The sequence below is a fragment of the Serinus canaria genome, chromosome 20 (genome assembly GCF_022539315.1).
Source record: "Serinus canaria isolate serCan28SL12 chromosome 20, serCan2020, whole genome shotgun sequence".
NCBI lineage: Eukaryota > Metazoa > Chordata > Aves > Passeriformes > Fringillidae > Serinus > Serinus canaria.
Genome location: NC_066333.1, coordinates 3,336,273 through 3,358,641, shown reverse-complemented (window position 1 = coordinate 3,358,641; position 22,369 = coordinate 3,336,273). Strand labels below are relative to the sequence as shown.

At 44.5% G+C, this 22,369-nt stretch overlaps 1 protein-coding gene across 1 annotated transcript in view; it reads right to left on the bottom strand.

Moving 5' to 3' along the window:
- Positions 1 to 22,166, bottom strand: part of PTPRT (protein tyrosine phosphatase receptor type T) — a 473,718-nt gene extending 451,552 nt beyond the window's left edge. Inside the window, exon 1 of the mRNA XM_050982229.1 lies at positions 22,049 to 22,166. Within this exon, the coding sequence (XP_050838186.1) occupies positions 22,049 to 22,118 (70 nt within the window). The 5' untranslated portion in view covers positions 22,119 to 22,166. The remainder of the gene's footprint in view (positions 1 to 22,048) is intronic.
- Positions 22,167 to 22,369: the final 203 nt, after the last annotated feature.

Genomic DNA, 22,369 nt, shown 5'->3' with positions numbered 1-22,369 from the left:
GACTCGATGGTCTTGAAGGTTTCTCCCTGCCTGGTGGTTCTGTGTATGCAGCAGGGGTGAACTATTGTATTTGTGCTGCCTCCAGATGAAGGCAGGAATGGTGAATCTGACTCCATGTGCTCAGAAGGCTCATTTATTACTTTATAATACTATATTCTATTAAAGAATACTCTACTACACTAAAGAATAGAGAAAGGATACAGACAGAATGCTAAAAAGATACCAATGCAAACTGGTGACTCTCTCCAGAGCCCTGACACAGCCTGGCCCTGAGTGGGCAAAGAGTGAAAACAACTCCCAGCAGAATGCAATGGAACAATCACCTGTGGGTGAACAATCTCCAAACACATTCCACATGTGAGCACAGCACAGGAGAAGCAAATGAGATCAGAATTGTTTTCCTTTTCTCTGAGGCTTCTCAGCTTCCCAGGAGAGAAACCCTGGGTGAAGGGATTTTCCAGAGAATGGGAATGCCACAGTGACCCAGGACAAGGGCTCCCTGCAAACACCCACCCTGCTGTCCCCACAGCTGTCCCTGAGTGTTCCTGCAGTACAGGCCATGCACATGGAGAAATAGAAATCCCACTTGTGTTTAAGTCATGCAGACACAGAGTTTCTTTTTTTTCCAGAGCCCTGGAGCCCATCTGATTCTGCCTGCTGCAGGTGATGTGGAGCCAGGTCAAAGTCAGCATTACTCTGGAGCATCACTGCAGCCTGGGGAATGCACAGGCAACTCTGGGAACATGCTGCCCACAGAACTACCACTAGAACCACTCCAGCCTCAAAAATATCTCTCTCAGCACCCTTTACTATATCTATTGACTGTTTGTAAAATAATAATTCTAATATTGGATTTATCTGAAAGTCTTGAGCCTGCAGAATTGACATGCAGAACAGCTTATTATAAATCTCACAAACAAGGACAACTGCAAAGTCACTTTGTACAACTTTCAAAGCTGAGCAGCTCTAAAATGGACAGAAATCCCATTACTGCAGCACAGCATCCCATTATTCAGCACTGAGACTCTCCCAGTGCTATCCCACAGCTCACACAGTGCATGAGTATTTGTGTCAATATGGATCAGTCCCTGCAATGGGCAACTGATTTTCCATAGTCAGCCTTAAGTGTAATCAAACAATTTAAGGCCTCAATGGGTATTTTAATAGATGGAAAGAAATCCAAATGAGTAAAGGCATTTTGATATTTGCTACCACTTAGAGTTTCCAAGCTTTCAGCACACATATGTTTATTCAGAGAGTTGATTGGGATCATGGGTGAGTGATTATTTATTGACATGTGCACAGAGGGATGCAAACAGAATGGGATAATTGGTTCCTTGCCAGAGTAACTGGCAATCCTTATTGACCATTTTTTATTTTTGGACATCAGCCCAAATATGATACTGCATGTGCCAGAGAAGCTTTACATTTGGCAAAAGGAATAACTTCCTACATGTGATTAACCCTCCTAATTCAGGGCCAAGATACTCCCCAAACCTCACAGTTAGTCAGGGCCTCCATCTGCACATGGAACAGAACAGCTACACACACACACACATTGTTTTTATCAATCCAAGCAGAAAAACAAGTTGGCATTTAAGGAAAACAAACCAGCAGCACTCAGATGCCTTTAGACCCCTGGTATGAAGCAGCAATCACCACCTTTCTCTCACAGCCCACTATTAAAATGAGGGAAGAGCAAATGTTTGCTTTCCTGAGAAGGGCAATATTCCACCAGGTGAGAAGCAGAACCACCAAATATTGACAGAGCAGAGCAAGGTCAAGGTCCCTGTCCCTGCTGGGACTTGAGCTGAGCCCCTTCCCCCGCTGGAGGGGAACCCTCTGCCAGCTGAAGTGTGGGTAATAATCCTGTCACAGGTCTGCAAACAGAGATGCCACCCTCACAGAGAAAGATCAGGTAAAAGCCCCAGATTCATCTGGTCCTGCAAAGCTGGGAGGAGGGGATGGCCAAGGGTCAGCTCCAGGAGTGCCCAGGAGCTTTCCCACACGTGGGCCTTGAAGCAGACCTTGAGCACAGCTGCCCAGCTGTTAATGCACAAACCTTCACATCAGTTCAAAGAATGCTCTAATGACTCCTCCATACAGCTGAAGGCACAGGCAAAATTGTGCTGCTTGTATTTTATCTCTGAGCAGCACCAATGAAAGTCAGATACCTCAGACACCCAGGGTTTTCTCTTCAAATCTGAATTTCATCTCCTCCCCAAGCCTTTCCTTAAGCTTCCTTCCTGCTACACTGGAAATTACCATCCCTGAGAAGACTTTGGCCCATAAATGCAAGTTACAATCTTTCCACAAACGTTTTTTTAAACACTGTAATTTACCTTTAATTATTGACAGCAGAGAAATTCAAACAAAACAAAACCACAACATTTGCTTATGGGATTGTTAATCAACTTTCCAGCTTTGCTAGAATTAATAGAACTGCCTTCAAGGCCCCCCCTGAAGCCTCTGTCCCCTCTTCTGCATAAGAATAATGTGCACAAGTGGATATAAATACAAACTCTTAAACCTTTAGGACTGCAAAACAGACATAAAAATCTGCAACATTTAAAGTAAAATAAAAAAGAGCAGAGCAGACTGTTTCAATTACAGGCAGCTACATCATTTTGAGTTTTAAACCCTAAAAAATGAGGGGGGAAGGAGGATAAAATCAACCCCAAGACCCAAAATTTGTTCATATGGCTCCTTTTTTTAGGTAAAATATTTGCCACATGGATTTGTGGGTTATTCCCAGGTTTGCTAAGAATCACCAGCTTGTGTGGAGAGATTTTGAGCAGACTGGTATCCTTTAACTCATAGAAAAACCCCAAGAGAATCATTTGACTCAATGTCTGGTTTGGGAGAGAATTCACAATTTTTCCCCAGTACCAAATGCACAGGGTAGGGATGGGACACACATGGAGCAGGGAAACCTGAAAAGCATCCTGCCAAAGTTCACCTGGTCCCCACAGCCAGCAGAGGTTTCACAAATCCACTTGTTTTACAACCCAGCTCAGAAATATTTCTACTCCCATTGGTAATTCTGACAATTTTCAGCCTGTGCTTATCCACAGCTCAGCAGAGATGTGGAAGGAGATTTGGAGGAAGGTGCCAGGGGGAAAGGAAAGAAGCAGTCAGTTCTACATGCAAGGCTTTATCTGGATGAGGAAACAGTGCCCAAAGAAAGCAATTTAGCAGGTGACACTAAACTTCCTTCCTTTAATACCTGCAAGTTAAAAATCAATAGATTTTAATTGTTCATTCCAAAGGAATGTTTTGCTCTGAACTGAAGCAGAGTTTCCATGCTTTCTGCCAAAGATTGCTCCTCAACAAGTGTTGGAGTATTGATTTTTGATTTCACTCATCAATAAAATACTCCATTGCAATTCCTAAATCGTGTAATATAAAACTTGAAAATTTCCCCCCAAAAAGTAAGCAATGCTGCAAGAATACAGTGAAAACTGACACATTTTCTTCCTGTCTTGCTGACACTGCTGGGATAGAGGTAAGTGAGCTATTTTTGCCCCCACTTGCACAGCTGCAGACAGGACTGAGGCTCACCCTGTCTCCTTGGGGGCTCTCCAACCTGAACCAAAGGCTCTCTGCAGCCACAGGAGCCTGCACAGCCTCAGCAATCAGCTCAGACAGAAAAGCCCCATCCTAAACCATCCTTTCCATCTGTTAAAAACAATTTAGGAGTTCCTTCAGACTCAGGCAAGGTGAGAGCTACACCAACCATGCTGCTGAGCTCGTGGACGTGTACAAGTCCAGAGAAATGCCCACATCTTTCCTCACCAAAACAGGGGGTTCAGAGCACAGGAGCTCTCCCTTACCCTGTTTAATGCACACATTTAAAATACTCTCCAACCTGTTTTTTTTTTTTCCAGGAATACTTGCAGTGCTTGCAGTTCACACACCACCACAGGCAGGCAGGGGAAGATTTCAGAAATCATTAAATTTAACAAGACTGCTCCAAGCAGACAGACAGCAGCACTGTCAAGGCTGTAAGGGGAACTAGAGGTGCCAGGGGAGCCACAGGAGCAAAGCCAGGCTAGCCAGGGTGGTTTGGGCACACAGCCCTCACCCACAGCACAGCAGGAGTGCCTCCTCCACTGAGAGCTCTCTCTACCTCAGCTCCATCAATGGAAAAAGAAACAGCCCTCTCTCTCCTACAAAGACTGCTCTGCTATATTAAGATGTGATCAAAAATAAGTCTCAAAGACAGTGCTGGCAGAAAAGGGATTTTGGAGGTGTCAAATATGCAGCACTACACTTGGTAGCACCACTCCCTATGAATGTGAGTTAAACCACAAACAGCCCCAGCCCACCCAACACACCACAGGAAACAAAACTGACTTGGTTTTTTATAATTTACAAAGTTAAAGCACACTTTAGGCTTGCTTCTAAGCTAGGTTTAGTTCTAGTGTCCAAGCCACAAGGCAGCAGGGATATCCACACTTTAAGTACTAGAAGCATTTTCAGCTCTCCAGAAGAACCAAATAAATTGTTCAAGAAGCTCTTAAAAAAGAAAACCAACTCAGCTTCTAGCAGAAAAAATTATAGACAAGTCAGTGTGACACAAAAAATAAATCTCTCCTCTTGTACATTGTCTCCAAAAAGAATTAGTATGTTTTCCCTTAAATGAAAATATAACAGCTGCTGACACTCTGATTATTAGCTTTCTGTACCAAGTGGACAGCACTGAGACAGTAAATCAGGATGAACATAATACACCAATTTATTCAGCAAAGCCAAATATTTGAGCAAGCACACACTGAAATTTAATCAAGCTAGAATCACCTGGGAAATCTTACCCTGTGCATCAGCTACCTCCAAATAAACCCTAAGATATACATGTATGTGTAAAATACACACAGAGGAAAATGTGACAGAACAAAGAGGTTTTACATCAGGGTTGATGTGTGCAGAGAGGAATAAAGCACACACACAGACACAATTATTACACCATGGCCTGGTGCAAATCCAGCAGAAGGCAACAATGAAGGGATTGGAGCACCTGACACACAAGGAGAGCTGGGAAAGCTCAGCCTCAGGAAGGTTCATGTGGATTATCCATGTCCATGGGAAGGAGTAAAGGAGATGCCCAGAGCAGCTGTGGCTGCCCCTGGATTCCTGGCAGTGCCCAAGGCCAGGCTGGACAGGGTTGGAGCAGCCTGGGACAGTGGAAAGTGTCCCTGCCATGGCAGAGGTGGGATGAGGTGTTTAAGGCCCCTTCCAACCCAAACCATTCCATGATTCCATGATCTCTTCCTCCAAGGAAGAGCTGGCACCACTCAGCATTGCTGAGGTTTTTGGAAGGTGAACAAGAGGTAGCTCCACTGATTTTACTGAACACAGGTTCATGGCTGACAGCCAAGACCTAAACAAACCTTTGGGAGAGGTTATCCTTTGGTACTGCTGAGAAATAGGAACCCACCTGAAAACACACCCCCCCATGGCACCTTCCATCAGGAGACCTCCAAATAACTCCCCAGTGTTCATTAAACACCCCCAAAGTCCTGAGAGATGGAAAAGAAACAAGGATGCTCCTTACAACAGACTCATGTGAGACAGGGAAACAATTCACTTGCTTGAGGTTATCAAACAAGATGGGGACAGAGTTTGGACCAGGGAAGCTGAGCCTCCAAATCCCTGATCTGAGCATGTGGTACTTTTGGGCTCTCCTGTGGCAGGGAAGAAATGATGAATCTGACTCCATGTTCTTAGAAGGAATATTATATTATATCATATTATATCATATTATATCATGTTATATCATGTTATATCATGTTATATCATGTTATATCATGTTATATCATGTTATATCATGTTATGTTATATCATGTTATATTATATCATGTTATATTATATCATGTTATATTATATTATATTATATCATATCACATTATATTATATCATATATCATATCATATCACATTATATTATATCATATTACATTATATCACATTACATTATATCAAATTACATTATATTATATATAATGCTATACTAGACTATACTAAAGAACACAGAAAGGATACAGACTGAAGGCTTAACCAGTTACTAATGAAAAACTCATGACTGACTCCTCAGAGTCTGACACAGCTGGCTGTGACTGGTCATTAAGGAAAAACAATTCACATGTTGAATAAACAGTCTCCAACTACATTCTAAAGCAACAAAACACAAGGGGAGCAATCAAATAATTATTGATTTCATTTTCTCCGAGGCTTCTCAGCTTCCCAAGAGAAAAAATCCTGACAAAGGTATTTTTCAAGGAATATGGCAGTAACACAATAGCAAAGCTCCCCTTGCTCCCTGAAGGAGCATGAGGAGGGCTGTGAAGGGAGCCCAGCTCTCACAGGCTGCACGATTTCAGTGCAACTTCCACTGGGCTGCTCTGCCCCCAAGGAAAGCTGAAGTTAGCTAAAATAGGCAAGATTTCATTCTCACCTGTGAGATTACCAAATACAAGAGTGGTGAGTCAGAGTACTTTGATTTTCCTGGTAAACCAGGAGCAGACAGAGAGCTGTGATATCCTTGAGTCTGAAAGAATTAATTAACAGTGCAGTATCATAAGGGGCTGGGGGAGGGGAACCTTGATTCATGTTCATCTTTAAATACATTTTCTTTAAATCATTTCCTTGTGCAATTACTCATATATTACAGATAATGTTCTTGTACTCGATTTGCCTTGCTGTAAAACAGCAACATAAACATTTTCCTCCTCCCTAATATCTTTGGAATCAAAGTTATCATCTGATGAGAGGTATCCAGGGGAACAGTATTCAATACAACAAATAATTTTTCATTGGCATTTACTTCCTTTTTAAAACATTAAAGTGCAAGGAAGGGAGCAGAAAGAGCCAAGGTCAATTCATACATAAATATTTAGCTTGGAGATGCAATTCCTGCTCCCATTACTTTGTACTCTTTGATTACTGTGTCCTAAGGACATGCACTGCCAGTAAACTGCAGTTTAAGATTCCAGGCTTTTATTTTGTACTGAGTTCCCATAAAAGAGAAATTCCAAGTTCCATCTATTCCTGAACAATTAGCTAAATTCCAGTTCTGACAGACAGGCTAGGAAGTGGCATGAATTCCTCCTGCATGAATTCCATGCCACTAGAATCTCTCTCCATGACAAAGAGAAAATTGCAATTTTGCAAAAAGCAAACTTCTTAATCCCGCCATGCTTCTCCCAGATTTTTGTAACTTGCCAGAAGTTGCTCCCACAAGGCTGAGTCATGGAATTGTTTAGGCTGGAAAATACCTCTTAAATCACTGAGTCAGACTGCTAACCCAGCACGGACCAAGCCACCTCTAAACCATGTCCCCAAATGCCACATCCACACACCTTTTAATTTCCCCCATGGATGGTGACTCCACCACTGCCCTTGGCAGCTGTGCCAGTGTTTGACAACCCTTTCCATGAAGAAATTTTCCTTAATATCCAGTTTAAACCTCCCCTGGCCCACCCTGAGGCCGTTCCCTCTCTTCCTGTCCCTGTTCCCTGGGAGCAGAGCCCAACCCTCACCTGGCTGTCCCCTCCTGTGAGGAGTTATCCAGAGCCACAAGGTCCCCCCTGAGCCTCCTTTTCTCCAGGCTGAGCCCCTTCCCAGCTCCCTCAGCCCCTCCTGGTGCTCCAGGCCCTTCCCTGGACACTCTCCAGCCCTTCCAGGTCCTTGCCACGAGGTCCCAGAACCGACCCCAGGATTCGAGGTGGGGTCTCACCAGTGCCCAGCACAGGGGGACAATCCCTGCCCTGGTCCTGCTGGACTTTTCAGAGGTTTCCAGACCCTTGGTGAGCACTGCATTCTCAACACAACTCTCCAGCAGGCAGCAGCCCTGGAGAAGTGAGGTGAAGCCCTGGTGGCTGGGTGGGATGAGCCCAAGGAGGAGAAAAGCAGAGCCCAGCAGCACAGGAAGATCCCCTCCAGCTGGGCTTCCCTCCCTGCACCAGCAGCTCAGCAGAACCAAGTTCATGCCAAGGACCAGGAGACCATTCCCTGCCTTCCCTCCATCCAGCAGACATGGGTGAAAGTCAAACTCAAGGCCAAAGACTAAGAAAAACCTGCTAAAACATTTTCAACCACTGCTATCTTTTACCTTTTCACTTCTCTTAACAGAGTTGTCACAGGGGAAGATCTAGAGGTTTCCTAAATAACTCCAGTCACCCTGACAGGCTCAGAACAGGAAAGGATCTGCAGATTTACTGGGCACACACGATGAGCACACAGACAAACACCTGCTGCTGTGCCACTCTAAATTCCTAGAATATCATTTAACAGGGATGGGCATTGCAGGAGCACAGCAGGAATGAGCAGCCACTGAATGCCTTGCAAAAGGAGAGAGCAGGGTTAGGAAAATGGATTGGAAGCCTAGGGGCATGAAGAAAAAGGAAAGTTTGGAAAAAACTCATTTTACTTTGTTCTCTTTAACTCTACAGTAATATCAATGCTGAGAACAATAGCAAAAAAACAGGGCTGAAGCTAATTTTCAGAAGACATTAATTCCCTCAAGTTGACTGATAAATAGCAGTGTTTTCTCTCCTCCTTTTTGTCTTTAATGGGATTCAAATGATTCCATTTAATTGCAACAGCAATGGTTTCCCCACCCAGCTTTCCATACTCCAGTGAAGCACAGGGTGACCTTAATTGTGTACATGATGCTGATTTTGGTTCAAACAAGAACTATGAGTGCACCACATAGCAAATACAAATTTAAACAAACCCACAGAGGCTCAAATCCCAATTCATTGCAGTCCAACTGCCTCCTTGCAAGTCTAAACCACAGTAAAATTCCTGGCAGCCCCTCTTGATCACCTCACAGAGGAGCTGCCTGCACTGCTCTATGGACCTGCACTACCAATACAATACAGGTTAAGTTTCCAGGCTCCCATTTTGTCCTGAATTCTCATACAAGAAAAATTTCCAGTGCCATCGAGTTCTGAACAATTATCTAAGCCACCATCCTGACACAGAGCCTGAGAAGTGACAGCTCTGCCTTCCTGCATGAATTAGGTGCCAGAGGAATTTAAATCTATGACAGCAAAAAGCAAATCTATTAATTCCAACACACTTCCCCAAGATTCCAGTGGCTTGTCAAGAGCTCCTTTCACAACACAGAACCACAAACTGTTTAGACTGGAAAAGCACTTTGCTCTGCCCAAATGCCCAAACTTCTGTTCATATCCCTGCTTTATCAGCTCTGGGGGGATATAAAAAAAGTTGAGGGTGTTGCAGAGTTACACACAGAGCAGCAAATCCCCTCTGTACATCCATGCAGCCAAAAAGAGAAGCCCACAAATTCCTGACCGCTCAGGTGATGGGCTTGCCTGCCACAAAGGCACACTAAGAAAAGAGAAATATTAACATCAATAAATAATCAAGCTTTCCCAAGGGTATTAGCTGCAATAGTAAAAGGTTATCCACAAAACCCTGTGCCAATCTTCTTGCAGGTTTGACTGAAAAAAATCTCCTGAGCACACACTTCTGCCATGGGACCTTTAGTTGTTTGTACAAAAGATGGATGGCCCTGACTGGAGGGGCAGCTACTCAATATTTTGTTTTATTCTTACTGTTAGCTCCGTGGACCCATGAATTATTTACTGCACACTATGCAAACTGAGCTCCACAGAGAGAATTATTAATTTCCTCTCAGGTTTCTCCACAGCTATAGAATTTCTGGACTTGGACCAGCATTCAGACACACTCACCAGCCCACCTCAGAGCTCTGTGTTCCACCTTGTCCTTTCAGGCACTCAGAGACTGAGGATTAACCCACGTTAACATAATGTGATGTTCCCATTGTGAAAAATGCCAATCACTTGGTTTTAAAAGTTTAATAGTTTAATAGTAATAAAATGGTTATGAAAAGATTAATATAATTAGATTAATAATAATTTGGACAATTTGGATTAGGACAATACAAGACAATAAAAACAAAGAGTTATGGACAGTCTGGGTACCTTTTTCTGGGGAAAATAAGCCCGAAAAGGCCCCACATTAACAGAGGATTAACCCTTAAAAGCAGCAGCCTGTTGTATATTCATACACCTCATCCATGATGCATAAATTCCATTCAAACCCAGGATTCTGTCTGGGCAGTGTCAGCTTCTGCCTCTGAATCCTGACAGCATCTTCAGGGCTGAGTGAGGCAGGAAGAACTCGACAAGAGAGCAATAAATTCTCTTTCTCTGAAAGATTCAGGTGTCCTGTGGCTGCTATCTTGGAGTCCTTTCTTCAAAAAAAGTATCCCACATAGCATAGTTTCTATTTTAACCTTATGTTATAACCTAAAACTAGATTTAACACACTACTTAAGAGAATTAACACAGTATCACTTTCTAACACAACACAGATAATATTCATTTTAATATCTGAGAAAAGCCAATCATAAAACAGGCATTTTTCACATTCCCCATTGGCAGCTCAGGGATTTTTAGGGTGCTCAGGGTCCTGCATGGACCCCTCACTCAGCAGCACTGAGTGCAGGTGTGATGTGACATCTAGAGCCCTTTTTGGGGTCCCACCTCAGCCCCCCAGGGTAAGAGCTGATGCTCCCCTGCCTCAGCTCTCCAAAACTCACCCACCAGCACTCAGGAATTCTGCTACAGAAATAAAGCATCACATGCTTAACACTCCTCCTCTCTCTGACTGGTACATTATGTGCTTCTTCAGCACCTACAAATGATATATTGCACTTCTAATTGGGTTTTGTTTGGGCTGGGTTTCTGTTTGCTTGGGGGGGTTGGCTGAGGCTTTTTGTGGGCTTGTTTGTTTGTTTGTGGTGTGCTCTGCTGGTTGGGCTTTTTAATCCCACACTCACTATTTGCCCCAGGTTAGGTGAAGTCTAAATGCAGATTTGGGGGTGAGGGGGATTTGGAGGGGCACATGATACAATCTTGCCTTCAGCATGGTGCTGCTGATATTTAACAGATAATCAGATTAATTAAGAAACAGCAGAGAAGCATTAGTAAGTGTTGTCACTTATGTTAAATACAGCATTATCACACTTTTTTTTTTTTTTTTGCCTCACTCTACCTCCTCTTCTGCTCCCTCTTCAACAGCATTATAATAAAGTCAGAAGTTTTACAGGAAAAAAAAAGCCAGCCCTGGATTGTTCAATTTTTGTGTCCTGTCTAAATTAAAGTGACTCAGAGTTCCCACCATTTCCTCTGGGACAATTCCACAGCCTCATGGATCTGCAGTAAGATTTTCATAATGCCCAAAGTAATTATTTGCTTGTTTTTATCTCATTCTATTCCTTTCACTGTACATTAAATATTTCTCCCTTATTCCCCTTCCTTCCCTCTGAGGTACTCTCCCCTTCACAGCTCCATTCTCAGTTAGAGATCCAGAAATTAAATGGATTTAGGTACTGTAAATCTCTGTTCAAAAGAGGAGAAATTGCTGTCACTTGTGGGTACCCTCAATATGTTAATTTGTCACTCCTGGAAATAAGAGGATGCTCAGGGGGAATATTCCAGGCAGAAAAACCATCCTGACATGTACTTTTTAAAACACAAACACAGCAGGTGGCACATTCTGCCCTTGTGCACTTGCTGCTGTTCAAACCCACGTTCAGCCTGATGCAAATACGGCACCAATTGCCAGTCAGTCCTCTCCACCATCTCAGCATTAATCACCCCCAGAGCTCTCTCCTCCACTCAAAAATCACTTTGTATGCACCTTCACTCTGGATTCACATTGTAATACTACTCAGGATTTCTGCTAAATTTCTGTTTGAGATGCTCAACTCTGGCTAAGAACCAAAAATGTGAAAGTTTACCATCACTAAGCAAAAACTTGTACAGGAACTACTTTTAATGTTCTCAACTTGAATGGAAATTGCATCTGAAGTCTGAATGTGATGAGTGATCCCTCTGCCATCCCCCATGAGGAAGAACTCTGTGGGTAATCCAAAGTGAATAATCCAAATACTCTCCTGTATTTTCTGCAGCAATTCTAGCATGAATTACACCTGGCAAGCAGGATGTTACAATTTTGGGGGTTATGTATTTTAATGCTGCTGCTGTTTCACGTTTTATAGATCTGCAAGTCCCCCTGAAGTCAGTGACCACTGGGAATTACACTAAAGGACACAAAGAAATTTAATATTTCTTTCACTGAAATGCTCATTTATTGAGCCTTCTGTGAGCAGGAGCAGCTCATCAGCATGGAAGCAAAACCTCTTTAAAAATTCAAACAAAACAAAACAAAACAAACAAACAAACAAAAAAAAAACCAAACAAAACCAAAAACCAAAAAAAAAAAAAAAACAGGAAAAAAAACAACAACAAAAAACCCCCACAAAACTAAAAAAAAACAACCAAAACCACACCATCAAAAAACCCCACACCAAAGAAATCACACCAAAACCCTGGGGTGATTCAGTATAGACAACTGCCAAGTGACCTTCAGAAATCACCAAGTAACATTCCAAAACATCCCTTCCCAGCCATGATCAGAAATGGTTTTGTGTCATTACTAGAAAATCAAAGTGCAGGGTAAAGCAGATGTCCAGTGCAGCTGTACTCTGTATGGTAATTTTCTTTTACAATAAACAAGCACAGAAATCTTAATAAACACCTTATAGAACATGGAAATCTTATGCACATGGAAAAGCTTTATTACAAAAGGTGCAAAGTTGGGTGTTTACTTTAAAAGGGTTATTTTTGCTTGCTAAGTTCATTTAAGGACAATTAATTATACTTTCTTATTTTTGCAGGCTCTGGCCTTGGCAGTCTCCAGGGTTATCCCTGTGCCAACAGAGACACTGTGTTTATTTCCAAGCTTTCCACTTCTCTGATCATTCCCACCACGTGCTGATAGCTGTTAGTACATACAGCATCTCCCATGTTTTAATCATAAAAATATTTACTGTTTGCGTAGGAAACCCTATCGCCAACAAAAAAATTATTCAGGAAGCTGGGGAAATGTTTTGAGCAACATTTGCATAGCAAAAATCTCTTTTAAAATGATGTTTTTTATTTTTTTTCTGAAACCTGTTATTTTTTACTGGATCACATGGATTCCTCCTCCCTGATGGAATGTTTGAACCTCAAGAACTGCAGGAAGTGCCTGGTTTAGAGCAGGTTTTTTTTTTTCAACAAAATAGTTATTCAGATTGTATTTATGGGAAAGTCCAAGTGGGTCTAGATTTAATTTATACAAACAAGAAAATTCCCAAAATGAAACAGTGGGTGCAATGCAGCATCCCTGGCAAGTTCCAAGTGCCCTGTTTGTGCCATGGAGTCAGGGGTGTGCTGGCAGCCATCCAGCCCTGCTCTCTGTACCTGCCTTGCCAGGCAGGAGAGCAGCAGAGGCCCCAGGGCACCTTCCAGAGAGGGAATGAGTCAGTGCTGGCACAGCAGCCAGACCAAGGAGCTCCCAGCCACCCATCTGAAAGTCAAATCCATCAGCTGATTGTGCCCTGAGCAGCCAGAGCCAGCAAGGCAACACAAAAAATCAGTCTCAGGTGAAAGGCTCAAAACCAGATCTTTGAAGAGAAGGGGCAAAGATGAGTGACTGGTTTTCTGTAGGTGGGTGATGGCTCCTGGATGTTTAATTAGGGTTGGCTGCTGCACAAATTGAGGCACATCTGGGCTGTCTGGCACAGGCTCTGACCCAGGCCCAGAGACGCACTGAGGCACCCAAAATATCCTGATCTATTGTAAGTGCAGGGCCACTGATGAAGGCAGGAATGGTGAATCTGACTCCATGTGCTCAGAAGGATCATTTGTTATTTTATGATACTATATTATATTAAAGAATATTATACTACACTAAAGAATACAGAAAGGATACAGACAGAATGCTAAAAAGATACCAATGCAAACTGGTGACTCTCTCCAGAGCCCTGACACAGCCTGGCCCTGAGTGGCCAAAGAGTGAAAACAACTCCCAGCAGAATGCAATGGAACAATCACCTGTGGGTGAACAATCTCCAAACACATTCCACATGTGAGCACAGCACAGGAGAAGCAAATGAGATCAGAATTGTTTTCCTTTTCTGTGAGGCTCCTCAGCTTCCCAGGAGAAAATCCTGGGCGAAGGAATCACATCCAGGGAATGTGAATGCCACACTGATCAGCCACTGTGGGACAGCAGCAGTGTTCTGCAGAGTGTAAATATAACAGGCTTTTCCTCTCACATGTTTATCCCATCCCATTTGTGAAATAAACAGTGTGCAACTTTCGTGTGAGCACACGAGCAGAGCTGTGAGATAGCAGCTGAGCTGCAGGAACAACAGGGAGAACTGCTGCTGGCATGGATAAGGCTCTTAAAATATAAGCAACTGGCAAATATAACAGATAAATAGATGTTTTTCTAAGCAAAACTAGAATGGGCTACTGGTAAATTCAAAATATTCACATCAGTTTGGTTTGTGAAGGGAGATGCTCAACCACTGAAATTAAAGACAAGAGCTAGGTGCTGTACCCCACATTTCAGGCTAAGGAGCAAAATTTGCAGCCATGAGCTATCTCACAGTGACTCTGGTGGACATTCAGCTGAAAGAAAGGGAGATTCTATCAGTGCCAGCAACCCTCCCAGCCTGAGAGCATCCAGCAGCCCATTGCAGAGCTTTACTTTATGTCTGCTTCCTCACTGTTTCTGTTCTGGCCAAGTCCCCTTTTCTATTTCTCTTCCTTCTGCTATAAATTTGCCATTGTCCTTCCCATCACTAATCCCACCCAACACCAGGATCCTGCCAGCTGCCACCCTTCTTGCTTGACTGTGGCACTGCTCACGTTTCTGCTGCTGTTTCTGTTTCTCCCTTATACAAGGGCAGAGAAAACGTTCTTCAGGGCATCAAAAAGCCCCGGCAATTTGTGCCTCTAAAGCATTTAGCAGTTGGCTCTTCAAGCATTCCAAAGTTACTACACAACAAAGCCATCCCTTCAGGTTTAATAAACAACTAAGAGGGGAAAGGGAGTTTCTGTTAAAGAGGCTCATTAGGAGAGGAGTTGGTACCATTGCAAAACCGGCAATTGCCTCTGGAGTCTGGGATGAGAAGGTGACAAGGAGAAACAGTGAGGAGGTCACAAGCACTTCTGCCCAGCCACTTGACAATCACACCCAAGCTAGAGACCCAGAGACAGCCCAGAGCAGCCTTTCTAGAGAGATTCACCCCTTTTAAACAGGTGGGTGTGAATGGAAAACACCAGAAATAGCTCATTATTGTTTATCTTGCTGCTTTTCTTAAGAACTAAGAACAAGTTAGTAAAAAATTCTTGGTAGCACCTGAAAGCAGTGGCAGAGTTACACAGAGAGCCTCTTGCCTCAGCTGGTTGGGGCTTTTTGAATCTACCTCTCAGCCACAGACCTCTGCAGAAACATCAAAACTACAAAATATTTCCCTGGGAATGACAGACTGGTAGAAATACTCTGCACTTTACACTTTCAGCAACAACTGTTCCCATTAGAGCACTGAATTCCCACCTAGGAATGCAGAATGAGATTTGGGCTGCCCCCACCTAAGTGGGTACACGTTGACAGCAAATCCCTTTTCTGGAGAAACGAACCATCAAGCTCAGCAGCTTCCCATCCTGCTGACAGAAGTGCTCTTCTGCTTATCCAGCAAATGCTGCTGCACTTCCAGTAAACATTTCTAAAGGAAGAAAGGCCCATTATAGAGCAGTCAGATTGCTTCAATTCCCTTCTTCCTCCCCTGCTTTGTGCCCTACTTCTACTAGTTGGTCACAATCACACACTGCTTTTGACTCCTACAAACCATCATTATCTTCTCAAATAAACAAAACCACGTGGCACCATTACCATCCCCGACTCCACACTTTGTCATTAAATAAAAGACCCTGAAAGCTCACTTCAAAGTTGGTATGTTTGCCTATTTAGGATTTATTTTCTCCTCTCTGCTATTGAGGGCTGATCTTTGAGTCAGTACTGAGGGGAGGAAGATTCACACATGTTCAGATTAAGGTAGCAGCAGAGAATTCAGCAGTGCTGGAGTCAAAAGCACAATATTCCAATAACATCCCCAGCACAGCCTGAAGCCCTACTTCTGCTCACACAGGTAATGATACTTTCTTCAAATTCAAAAGAGGGAAGGATTGATTCTCAACCAAAAAAAAAAGGATAAACTCTGGTTGAAGATGTAATACTGTTGATTTTGTTGTTCTTTACAGCATTGCAGAGGAGAAGAGTGGAGCAGCCCTCCTTCACTCCACAGCTGAGTTCACAGCCAGGAGCTGCTTCCCAGTGATTCAACACAGTCACTACCGGGAACGAAGCTGAGATTGACAAGGATATATGTGGAAAAAAAAGTGATAAACTCTGTTTCCTCTGTAAAGCCAGATCTGAAGCTGTTTCAGCTAAGAAAACATGAGATTTGGGACACTTAGAGCACTTCCAGCACAAAGGGAGCAGCATGGCTGAACAAAGAGCTTTGCGTAACCGGAGGTTGCTCAGGCTGCAGCACTGATCTGTGCCCACACAACATCATCAGCTGTCAAACCCCACAGCCTTCCTGAGAGATGAACTCAAAAATATCAAGGAACAAGAGCCAGGTCCCATCCTCCCAAAATTCATAAGCAGCTCAATCATTCCTCAACTACATGAGCAGCACCGCTTCAAACGGCAGCAGAATTCACCAAGTCGGTTTGAATTCCCAAGGCTGCACTCCCAGGGGGATCCAGCTGGAGAAAAGAAATCCAGCAACTGGCCTTGGATTGATTTACAAGCACTACTTAAAAGAAAACAAGATAACCAGAGGAGACCAAGCACTAAGTAGGTTCTTTCTTCCTGGGGTTTCTTGTCCTGTTTTACCAGGACTTCCTAGAATTACATCATCTTTAACTGGGGCATTAAACAACACCTTAACAGCCTCCTTTCTCCAGAGATCCTTGTTTGCTTTAGCTGAAATTTCTTTCCTATTAGCATTTTCCTCTGGAACGTGCAATGTCCTGCCATCCAGTTTACAAAGCATTTGACATCTCTGAACTGCAGTGATAGATGGGATGTATTTATTGGATATTAAAAAACAAGCAGGACTGATTAAATGATGCATAGTCTGATTAAGACAGTAATTGTCTCTTTTACCATGAAGATGTATGATCTTTAGAGCTCACAATAATGAACCCCTTTTTGTTCTGTAATGACAAGTGCACAGAAAAATAGGACCAGGCTGTGAGAAGTCCTCATTGATGCCATCAACAACACCCACCACCTTTGTGTGCCTGCTCTTTTTCTCTGCTTTTGCCTGGAATGGCATTCAAAGTAAGGGACAGCACAGGCCAGGAAGGGGGCAGGGTAAGAGGTAGGTAAGGATGTCTCAAAAAAAAGCAGAGACCATCCAAAGGAAGGTACATCCATGTAGTACCATCCAGCACAAACAGGGGAGAGCACCAGCTAAAGAAAAATAAGAAAGCCATGAACTGTGAGTGGTATGAAAAAAGTGACTCCAGGCCAAACACATTGGCTTAAATGAGCCAAGTAATGCTGCTCCATAAAACCTTCCAGAAGAGCCATATACCACCTTCTTATCAAGAATATGAGCACAGAGCCAAGGAATGGCACCCCACGAGCCCTTCCTCAGGGGAGTGGAGCCCTCTGCTACTGGGGCAAGGGGAGACTCAGAAGGTTTCCTCCTTCACAGATGGGAACCTGGACTACAACTTGTTCTCAGCAGCAGGTGCAGGTTCACCCCTGCATGCTGCTGCTGTTTCAAACACTTGTAAGCAAAGTCTCATCTCTGGATGTTCCTACGAGCATTTTTTTGGAAGCTCAGTTACATTTTTAATCTGTGCCTTACAAGACACCGAGGAAACAGACTGCAGCAGTTTCCATAAAAAATTAAGGGATGTCTCTCTAGAAAGACAGAGGGCTTTATATAGCAATGCACACACACACACATCCTGCTGCTCGTCACCCAAACACCCTAAGGGTTCCTGGGGATGTCAACCAGGCTGCAGGATTGCTGTGGCAAAGCAGAAGTGTTATCACTCTCATCACTGAGCAAACCCATGTATACAATCAGATTTTGGTAGGTGGATTTCAGACAACATCTGCTATTTTTATTCTTTTTCTTAATTAGGGCCACGGTAAATCAGTCTCAAATTTTCCCACTGCCAAAATATTTGAGTTCCAATGCACACCTCTCCATTGTACATTCAGTGCTTCCCATTCAAGCAAAGAACAATACCTGCCAATACACATTCGTGCACCTCGCTTATAAAATCACAATGAAAATTACCAGAGGCATAAAACAACTATTATGATAAATAATGAGCTTTAAAAAACCCACACCATACACACGGAGAGAATCAGAGACACTGATCCTTCTGTGCTGAACGTTATTCAAGAGGATTGTCAGAGCAATGCTGAACAGATCAATTTATTTCTCTTTCTTCTCCCCACTTAACTGGATTTCATGTACAAAAGTAATTGTTCCTATAAGAAACAACCCTTGTCCGTGGCTTTCGAGGTTCAAAGGCACAGACCTACATCTTTACTACTATTCGGGTTTCCATGGCAACAGATGGTGGTGCCTTCTGAAAAAAAAAATATACTTTAATATTCTACAGTAAGTGCCCCAAATCATTCTCGTAATAATAATGAAAACTGGAGCACGTGGGCCTGCACGCAGAGCATAACAGACTTTAAAAGTGCAATTAAACGAGAGGAGCAGAGCTCAGGGACTTGCAGGAGGGTGGATGGTTAAAAAGGGCTCTGCATTTGTAAAAGAGAAGGATTATCCCTCGGAGATTCACAAACGCCTTCATACACACAGTGACCTTTCGTTGCCGCTGTCGAAAGAGGCAGTTTCACAACATCACCTTCTTAGGATTAATTGTTTATGTATTAGAAAACAAATCGAGCCAGCCGGGGATAAAAATAAAGTGGAATTGTGGCGCTAACAGCTCCCCAGAGGGAGAGAAAAGTGATTATTGAGTTAAATGGCTGCATTGTTAACAACTGCCACACAGAGCAGCTCGCTCAGAAAGGCCCGTTTTTCACCGCCAATTTACTGACAGCAAAACCTGAGCGAATGAACTCCTACTAAATTAAGGCTTCCCCCAAAAATTTCCTTGCAGTTTGCTCCCTTTTCATCTTCTCTCCGGGCTGGACGAGCCCTGTGTAATGAACTCTCAGCTGCCGCAACTTCGCGATGTGGCAGCAGCCCTTGGGAGCGTTCGAGCTCTGCCGGCAAAACAAGGAGCAGGGCAGGGGCAAAATTAAATTAAGCACTGCCATCAGAAGAAAAACAAGTGTTAAATAATCCGGTGTTCAGGTCAACAGCCCCCATGCAAACCCTCTGTCCTACTTTCCCCCCCCCCCCCGGATGCTTTTTCACAGCTGTAAATGACTTTAATATCTCTATTTATCCCCCTGTCGTGCTAAAAATCCTCACAAAACAGACAATAGCAAAGTGTGCGGCAACTGCAGGATACCCCACATGTTCTGGTGGGAGAAAAAACACACACGGACTCTCAGGGGAAGAACTTCCCTCTAAGTAATGCTGTTCCAAAATCCTGAAAGAACTGGGTACCGCTGTCATTACCTGGTGCTACTTCTGTGTCTGGCCCGGAAAAGTAAAGCATTTAAATTAGCAGCTGACCCTAGAGCTGACAAAAAGTTTAGAGCCTCGAAAAGCATATGTTGAGTTACAAATAAATACGGAGACTGCAGGGAAGGGGAAGTAATTGCTGGGGAGAAGGGTTATAAATAGAGTGATAGAGAAATTACATAAAGAAATGAGTGGTAGCCAGCTCCCTCAGGATGAAACGAGGTATGCCAGGGAGAAACCATGAGCATTCTGCTGTCTCTTTGTAGTATTCCTAATTTTACGTTGGGAATAACACAAAGCAGCAGCAGCTGTGCAAATCGGGTAGGAACCGACAACATTTCCTCTTGATTTGTGCCTTTCCTATTTCCTAGTCCAGCGATCACTTAAGAAAATAAGTTTAAAAAAAAATAAATAACAGCCAACAACTTGCACAGTGATTTTTCGGGATGTTTAACAAAAGGCTGCTGTATAAACGCAGTTATCTTTGAAAAAATAATCGGATACGGGAGGTATTTGCATCCTAAAAGTTATGGAGAGAGCACCACCTGATGGAAGACGCGGAAAGACACCGATGGCTTCAGCTGGAGCCACTCCAAACTTCACGGAATTTTCAGGGACAAAGTGCACCTGCAAAATTTTGCTTTTTACCATTAAAAAAAAAAAAAAAAAAAAAAAAATCAGCTACAGGGACACAGTCCAGACCGGTGCACTTCACAGCAGATATTTATTTTAAGAGTAGAAAGCTTTCCTCTAATTTCAGTACCACAAGCAGCTCAGAAAATAGTTATTAATATCAGTGCCTCTTACTTTGGATGGTAGGATGCGTGCTCAAATAGAAGGGAGAAGGGGATTCTAATGATTTTTAAAAAACCCTCACAGTTACTATTTCCACTGAACTGATAATTAAAATATTTCATAGCTTTCCTAAATATAATTGAAATATGTTAAATTTTCATGCGTTTAGCTCATATTACGTTATCTCCCTCAAACACAAAGTATCTTCTGCCCCCTTAAAACTTTGCTATTTTCCCAGAACACTCTTCTTTCCAAGCATCTGGCTAAATGATTCATCAAAAGCCCGGGATCTAATCACAATTGATATGACAAGTGTCAAGAACACGAAAACAGTTGGAAGGGAGAGAGAGGAAAGGGGGGAAATAAATAGCTCCACATATTGCTTACTCAAGGAAGCAGTTATTTAACTAGGTTAGATTTCCCAGCCTCTCTAATAAATCTGTGCTTTGTGCAGTTGCCTAGCAATGTAAACACGATCCCGGTGGTGTCAAAGCCAGCCGGGTTGGTGACAGCACCTCCTCGGGCGAGGGTCTGCCCGGCCCTTGCCAGCCAGCCCCGTCCCTGAGCCCAGCCTGTGCCCAGGGGCTCGGGGCAAGGTGGGCTCGGTGCTCAGCACCTCCGACACGCCACTACTGCTGCTTTAAAACAGCGAGACGGAGTCACCCGAGCTGCTGCTTCGAGTCACAAAAACCTTCTTGTGTTTGAGATGAACTCAACTTAGTTTCGTGCCTCCAGCACGCCTAAGGCACGGGCAATGAGATGTATCTCTGTGTTAAGCCAACAACACAGGGAAATTTTACTCGTCTTAAACATACAGGTAGTTTTAAAATACTTTTTTTTTCCCCCTAAGTCAAGAGAGAAGAAAGCTATAAGTGCTTATCTTTTAGCATGAGCACAAACTGCAGTGAGAAAATTAATGTATTGCAAGATTCAGGAGAAAAACAAGACCCGTGTAGCTTTGGATTACCTACAGAATAGCACAGGAGGAGAAAGCCAGCTCTATAAGCACCTGCCATCTTCAAGTAATTCAAACTATGCCTAAAGCAACTCGTAGGAGTGGGAAAACAGCCGGCTACTATTACTGTACACATGCCAGGGAGCAAAGTACTCCTAAACATCAGCGACAGACAAAGTGACAATTGGGAAGGAGCCGACCCACTGGCTGAGCCCCCCGAGAAAGTTCCCGGAGCTGTGACATGCAAGTGCTGAAACAGCTGCCCCTAAACTTCCCAGGGCAAGCCCAGACCCCTTCCCCTGACCGGAGGGGAAAGGCAGCCGCTCCCCCCGCAGGAGCCGCACATCCCGCAGGAGCCGACTCCTGCCTTGGGCTCGCAAACCACCAAAAAACGCCTCGCGTGTCGAGAATCCCAGAATAAAGGCGATGCTGTCACCTCTTGCCACACGCAACTTTGGCAGGAACGAGTCTCCCCCGGCCCCAGCCCCGGCGGGACCCCCGCACGGCCGGGCAGAGCTCCTCGCATCCCTTCCCCGGCGCCTCCGCGGGTACCGGCGGGTACCGAGGCTGCTCGCTGCCGCTGGCCAGAGCCTTCCGAGGCGCCTCCATCCCCTGCCGCTCCCCGGGTGGCACCGGGAGCTCCCTGCGAGGCCGCGGGGCTGGAGGCACGGACGAGGCGCGGAGTTCGGGCTGCCGGGAGAGCCGCCCGCGGCCGGGGGTACCAGGGGGATGCAAGAACGGGGCACCGGCCGGGCGGGCATCACTCACCTGGGAAGACCTGTCCGTCCGCCCTGAGCAAGAGCTGCAAGAAAAATACGATCGCGGCCACGCCGGTCATCCTTCCCCGGAGTTCACCTGCCCTCCCCGCTGCCGCGGAGCCGCTGCCTGCCCGCCGCTATCCCCCGCATTGGTGGCCGTGCGCGGCGGCGGCCCCGGCAGCCGGAGCCGCGGTGCTGCTCGGAGTGGCGGCGGGCGGGGAGCGCAGCGGGGCGGGCGGGGGGCGGGCGGGAGGTGCCCCCCGAGCCCAGCGCCGGCCGCGCCCGCGCAGAGCCGGCCCCGCTGCCCCGCCGCGCCGGGGGCACCGCCGGC